The following is a 6,905-nucleotide window of genomic DNA, read 5'->3' on the forward strand; positions in this document are numbered from 1 at the left end:
AAAATGTCCCTTTAATCCAATGAATATCAAATTCAAATGAATTTATCAGAACAGAAGAATGCAGGCTTCATCGAAATTAATCAAATTCAATAATAATGATCCCATATTAAGTATTAATCCTTGTTGACTAATTAATGCATCAAACAAAATTACCTACATCCACATATATGAAAACACAACAAAAATTACATCATAATAATAATAACGAACATAAAAATTTAGTGTCATGCTTCGACATCTTTTATCTTCACTGAACTGTCTCAAAAGTATTTTACTATCACAAATATGACTACAAGATTATAACTTATCATAAATTGTGTATCACTCTACAAATTTGAGTATCACAGTTAATAGATACAAGAAATAATAAACTATTATACACAAAGATATTTTTTTCTCAACAAAGTGATTTTATTTCTCAATCTCTCTACTTTCTCTTCATGTATATTTTTTCCACTAATTTTATCATCTATTTATAGTAAAAAAATTCATCAACTAAAATAAATAAGTTCTCTTAAAAGTTAAAACAAAAATAACTTTGAATACATCTATTCAAATAGATTTCATCTAGTAAAATATAATTTTTTACTTTACATTTAAACTACCTAAACCATAATGATAAAAATTCAATTTTCTATACATTAAATGCATTTTATCTTTTAACTTTGAACTCTACAATCCTCTCACCTCTCACCTATGACATGATAATCCTCTCGCCTCCATATTCTTGATCCTTCTACATGGTAATCAATCTTTTTGACTTCACAATGCGCGTTGTTCTCAACATTCTACCCTTGTTGCTTTTGCCATATAACGGATATTTGGATTATCATGGCACTTTTTTTTTAAGGCATGCCCACTTAATTGAAGGCAAACATTGCAAGTTAATGCCAATTGAAATGCTGTTTTTTCATCACGAAGGTGGTGCATGCTGCATGTGGCCAGCCTTCACAACATGTAGCAAGACGAATTTTGTTTTTCACTTTAATAGATCGATCCTTGGTTTCATTAATTAAATAATTATGCACCATCAAGCTTTTTGCGTAAGTGTGTGGGGGTGTAGTTTGGATCGTGATTAATGGTACTAATTAAAAAACACTTTTGTCGGATTACTTCAAAGGATAAAGTTTGAGACAGTATGCAGAGAGAATGAAGAAACATTTAATTCGTTTTGCATGCAGCTTGCTATTTACTTTATACACACACAAACTTTAAAAGTTCAATATTGTCCAATCTCAGAGAATATAATGCAATCAAATTAAATATATAGTGGCCTTGGGGTCAATTTATATATATTTCTCTTTTGTCCCAAGTGCGCTTACGTGTTAGTTTCTTCCCTCTTCCCATAGTGCCGTGGTTCAATTTAGATCACAAGAACAAGAGCCGGAAATTGATCAAAATAAGATAAATGTACGTGTGAATGACCGTACCCATATGTTAAGTGAGTTTGATCACTAATTGGGATGGCTAAGCCACATTAGAATATTGATCAGATTGCTTTTATGAACACCATCATTAGGATTAGATAGTGCCTATATAATAAAGGAAAAATCTGAAAAGGGGTTCAACAATAAGACTTTATTTAAAGCAGCAGACAAATTGTAACTTGATACAGGTCATGAAGTCATTAATCAGATCACGTAAGGTCATTCTGAGGGAATCTATTTTTGCACCTAAGCCCCTTTGATAGAATTAGGTAAGGAATATCTACTGCCTTTAGCCAAAGTTCAATAAGAATAAACGATTATGCAATGATGACAATGGACGTGAAGAACCAATAACAATGACATGGATTATCAACCTCAAACAATAAAATAATATAAGGACAATCCTTTAGAAATATTCAATAATCGATATTAGTAATTAAATTATTTTAATAGTTTAGTCACTTTATTGGAAGAGGATGCTTTATGAGAAAGAGATAGACAATTAGGAGAGAAGAGAGATGACATGAATAAATATGGAAAATAGTGTGATATCGTTAAAAAAAAAAAAGAGAAAAAATGTAAAGTGAGTAAAAATAATGAAATATGAGAAAATTAGCATTATAACTAATTTACAAAAAAATATTCAAATGGCTTAAAGAAACAAATGTTAAACATTTTAAAATTTTTTAAGATATAAAATGGTTTTAACCAATTCAATAAATATTGTCGAAGTCTTCAAGGAATGCACTTGTGATAAAATTCCACATGATAAAGAGAGATCCCAGGCCCAGCCTCGCATGATTGAGACACATAATGAGCTGTTTTTGTACTTGCGACGACCAACAAAGTGGAAGCTAATGATGAATTGAAACGAATGGTGAATAGAGTCTTCCCTATATTGCCCAACATAATTTTATCCTCTCAACCATAAACCCTTTATAGTCTTCTTGTCCGTTTCTATATCCTATCCACGGTTTTATCAACTTCTTTTCGTGTCTAAGAAATCATTTTAGACTTCTGGCTTGTCAAGCTCTAACTGATAAAGAATTTGATTCTTTTAATCAAGTTTTCCCCCCAATTTTTTGCAATTGAAAAATGACACTAATTAAACATGATTAGAATTAGTTAAGGTTCAAAATAACCTTTAGATAAGATTCTAACACCGAAAAATTGATGATGCGAATTTGGAGTGCTAAGCGATACACTAAACTTTAGGAGTTTTCCTCTCATCGTACGAGGAAAATGTTTAATGTAACAGTTAACATTTTAAACATGGGCACAAGCTCCCTATTGTACTAGCTGGAAATTCACACCCTGGTTTAGTAAACAAGCATTCAAAACAAGCTTTTGCCATTTTGATGGAGGTAAAAAAACATAGGATTATGCATCGGTCCAAGCAGCAAAAATTGGCATCTGAGGAATAGAAAGCGAAGGCCTGAGATTGGAAGATAGATCCAAAGAATCCACGTCAGCCAATAATTTGGACACTGTTGAAGGCATTCCAAAGAGCATTGGCAAGCTTGTCTTATCTGGGCTCTCTTCTCTTGAGCTACTCAAACTTGTCACCAGAGAAGAAGGATTTGACAAGTGTGTTCCCATGTTACTCGATTCCTCAACTTGGTGATGAAACATGTTATCTAAAGCAGTTGACAAGGACTCAGTTCTACTACACTCAATTCTTTGTGGATTCTGATCAAGCTGTTGGGAGGATGGATACTGAACCATCTTCCATTCTGATTGGCTTCTGCATCTTTTCTGCATCAGAACGGTTTCTTGAGTAGTACAAGGTTTTTGGTTAACTGTAGCCTCGCTTCTAGTTCCATCATCCATCTCTCTTTTCCGCTTAGCTTGTTCACTACTAAGAAGGTTATTGCTCTCCATAATTCTTTCCACGTCATATCTTGTTATATCAAAGTTTGTAACAGCATTAACTCCTCTGAATTTAATAGCAGCAATGTCATAGGCTTCAGCTGCTTCCTCTTGGGTACCTAAAGTTTTATTTTAATTAAGGTAAGAATTAGCTTTCCGTACTGACAATGGATTAGAATTATAATTATTATTTTGGCCTAAAGCATGAGAAAGACATCAGAATCTTATAAATAAAAATACTAATTGAAGGTATGATTGTTTATCCTTCTGAATTAACAGCTTTGATAAAAGCTGCCTTCAGGACTAACAGTGTTCTACAATATTTAAAGTGACTCTTGATCAGCCTTATATATGTGACTTAAAAGAAAAGTTCAAATCAAAGATTATCTTTTAAGTCATAAAGCTTGCTCTCGGTAATTTCCTATTTTGAAACATGTTACATAAAAAAACAATGGTGGCTAGTAAAGGAAATAGTAACAACATAACTGGGAAAAAAGAATAAAGCAGAGAATGTGAAAGAACTCACTGAAGGTTCCAAGATATAGATCTTTGTTTCCAGCCACTCTTCCAATTCGAGCTTGCCACCTTCCGTGTTGGTGGTGCCTGCTACCAAGTTAATCAGAATGAATGAACCGAGTTTAGAACAAAGTAAATTCTTCTCAAGGTGTAAATATTGTTAAATTAAATTGCAATGCATATACTGTGTAAATGCTAGCCTGTGAGACCTTGTTACTCCTCTGTACATGGAGGCCCCTCTTGAGAATCCGCTGCTTTTCCTGATTGGAAAAATTTGAATGTCATGGTTGTGAACATGGATTGGTTGTTCACATCAAGTTGATACATAAGCAAATATATTTACCTTCGTAAATGAGCTACATATTCTTGTCTCGTCATGTTCTTCATTTCCTCAAGTTCGTTTTGATAATTTTCCAACTGTTAATAGATCATACATGCATTAGTTACTGTTATTAAATCCTGGAAGCTGAATACAGACCCAATCAGAAAAAAAATGAGAAGAAAAAAAAAAAGTAATCATTACAGGGAAATTTATATGGGAGGAGGGTCCCCAATACTTGAGTGCGGCCATATCATAAGCTCTTGCAGCTTTTTCTTCCATATCATAACCCCCTATAGTAAAATTTTGGAATCACTTGTATTAGCATTTATATTTCTTCTTTTGCCATCATCATGAGCAAAATATTAAATGATATCTTTAACTTCAAGTTAATCTATCCTCAAGGAATTTGAACAATATTTAAAAGAAAACTAATTCTCAATATGGAAAATCTTACCTAGATAAACTGAGATTCATCGCATGTTTGAGTGGAATCATCACCGAATCAAAGACAAGAAAAAAAGAAGAAAGGATCAGCACAAAATGCAGATCTTTTCAAAGGAGAACAAAATTAAAGAGAGTAGATTTGTTTGACCAAATATATCCACAGAAAAATAAAAAAAGGTAAAGGGGTGAGAAAATAGTTGCTTTCTTACCTTGCCTTCCTTTCCTTCCTTGGCCCTCTTTCTTGCAGCTGTTGTCCCATAGATGAGCTTCGTATCTACCAGTCCACCTATGCCTGATGAACAAACATTCCTTAGAAATTAAAGCAAAACATAAAAAAAATAAAAGTAAACAGTCAAATATGTTGTTGGAATTGCTCTTACATGAACACTTAACTTCTTAAACAAGGAGAACAACAGAAGAGGTAGAAAGTTATTATGCAAACTAGTGAACATTAATGTTCAATAATATTTATAATGTGCCAGAAGTACTAGTAAGATTTTGAAATGAGCCGAGGAGAACAAACCTTGTTACACCTCTATATTGAGATGTTCTTTGCCCAAAGGTATCTATGGATTTCCTATGACCTATTTGCTTCTGATTCTGGTCCACCATTTGAAGCCCCCTTTTCTTGGTATCAGTGGCAACAGTATTAGTGATAGCAGGTGAACTTGTAACACAGCTTGATCCTGAGGTAGGACTCACAGACAAATTCAATGAATGCAAATCCCCATATGTTATTGATCCAATGGATCCAGATTCGCCTCCATTATTGTCCTCCAAAGGAACAATCATCCTTGATTCTTCTCCATGTCTAGCAGGGAAGTCCCTTGAGAACCAACTCTTCAAACCCGGATTTTCATCTTCAGCTATACATGGGAGCTGGTGCTTGGAACCTTCTAAAATCATATCATGGTTTCTTAAGGTAGAGTAATACGAGAATTGTTGCTGGCTGATATTCTCTTGAATGTGATTTAAGTTGTTTGGATTGTTTAGTCCATGGCATAAGAGCTGGTTGTAAAGCATATTATTTAACCTTGGATGCATTGCTGAAGTAGTTATCGTTGCTTCACAATACATTAATCAAAACAAAGTATTCAAGAAGTTGAATATTTAGTACAGTCACATAATAAATACTTACCAAAACAGAAGAAAAAAATAACATAACATAAACAGAAATTTGAGTTTGAACTAACCTTGTGCTTGTGATCTACTCAGAGCTTCTATTCCAGAGAGAGAGACATTGGATTTAAGGGGCATGATAGGCAAGGATGAACTCAATCCAACGTGTTCACCTTCCAGTCCATAGTAAGAGCCATAGCTATGGAGAGGTGTATGATGATAAAAGCTTGGTGGAACAGTTTCAACAGCTGCGGGTGAAGGCTGTGTCTGATGAAGGTGTGAAGGAACACCTATATTGATCATTTGTGGGGAGAGGGAGAAGCCTAACCAGCTATTTTGATAGTTGATGTTAACGGTATTGCCATTTTCTATAGGCTTCATCTTGAAGACTCAGTACTAGAGCACTACTTAACTTCACTTGTTAACAGAAATACTAGCCAAATATAAGGCAAGACAACTCAATCATTGGAAAACAGATAAACTACTAAGTAATAATTCCATATATGTATCTACACTCTAGCCTTTCCTCCCCTTGGAACCAATATTTGTTTTGTTAAATATGAACGTATTTTTTTGTTGGTTGAAGAAGGCCAAATCTAAAAATCCTATCCAACAAGTAGATGTGTTTTTGTGTGTGTATAAATAGGTGTGTCAACACGGACAGATATGTATAGGGAACAAAGCAAGTTCCTTTAAACTAAACAAAAAGAATGTGTTCCAGCAAGCAATGCTATTGCTAGGCATACTTCCCGCCTTCCATTGGGATCCGTGCATGAGAAAGACATTCCCTTTTGCTTTATTCTACGCTCCTTGCTTCACTTTCCTTTTTCTCTTTTATTTCTGTTTACGACGTTATTCACAATATTTCTCTTCATTTTTCTATACTTTTTTATTAATTACTGTTTAAACAGTCTATTATGAATGCTGGATGATAGTACGAAAGATAATTGCACGAATTAATACGATTTATTTTTGAAGTGACTAATACAAAATTATGTAGTCAGTTCTTATTTATTAAAATTTAAAAGCATACGAATAACAATGTGATCAAAATTTTATCCTTAAATACTTATTTATTGAAATTTTCACAACGTATTATGACAACGTTAGAACTTTTACTTAACTGCTTTACACTATTTTCTAATCTTTCAATTACTTAATATATTTTTTTGACAAAACAAAACTTCTATCATATCTTTTAAAATTTA

General features: G+C 33.3%; 1 protein-coding gene across 2 annotated transcripts; it reads right to left on the bottom strand.

Annotated features, from left to right (window-relative positions):
• Positions 1-2,523: 2,523 nt before the first annotated feature.
• Positions 2,524-6,332, bottom strand: LOC114374597 (AP2-like ethylene-responsive transcription factor ANT). 2 transcript variants are annotated; one of them, XM_028332258.1, is made up of 9 exons: positions 5,772-6,332; positions 5,102-5,642; positions 4,788-4,870; positions 4,589-4,597; positions 4,336-4,424; positions 4,156-4,229; positions 3,998-4,072; positions 3,823-3,899; positions 2,524-3,415 (listed from the first exon to the last, which is right to left on the bottom strand). In XM_028332258.1, the coding sequence occupies exons 1-9, from the start codon at positions 6,076-6,078 to the stop codon at positions 2,808-2,810; spliced, it is 1,863 nt and encodes a 620-aa protein (XP_028188059.1). In that variant the 5' UTR covers positions 6,079-6,332; the 3' UTR covers positions 2,524-2,807. The 2 variants fall into 2 exon arrangements, with proteins under 2 accessions (XP_028188059.1, XP_028188060.1); XM_028332259.1 differs by having other exon boundaries at positions 4,022-4,072; positions 5,772-6,331.
• Between the last annotated feature and the right edge of the window lie 573 nt (positions 6,333-6,905).

This window comes from Glycine soja, chromosome 11, assembly GCF_004193775.1.
Source record: "Glycine soja cultivar W05 chromosome 11, ASM419377v2, whole genome shotgun sequence".
Taxonomy (NCBI): Eukaryota; Viridiplantae; Streptophyta; class Magnoliopsida; order Fabales; family Fabaceae; genus Glycine; species Glycine soja.

What these genes read in the sequence shown, in the direction of transcription:
- LOC114374597 (XM_028332258.1), bottom strand. Translation starts at nt 6,078, where the DNA reads ATGAAGCCTATAGAAAATGGCAATACCGTTAACATCAACTATCAAAAT. An exon ending in CAATATAGAGGTGTAACAAG is followed by an intron (nt 4,871 to 5,101) that starts GTTTGTTCTCCT and finishes TTTGTTCATCAG; the next exon opens with GCATAGGTGGACTGGTAGAT. An exon ending in TCTATATCTTGGAACCTTCA is followed by an intron (nt 3,416 to 3,822) that starts GTGAGTTCTTTC and finishes ATAAAACTTTAG; the next exon opens with GTACCCAAGAGGAAGCAGCT.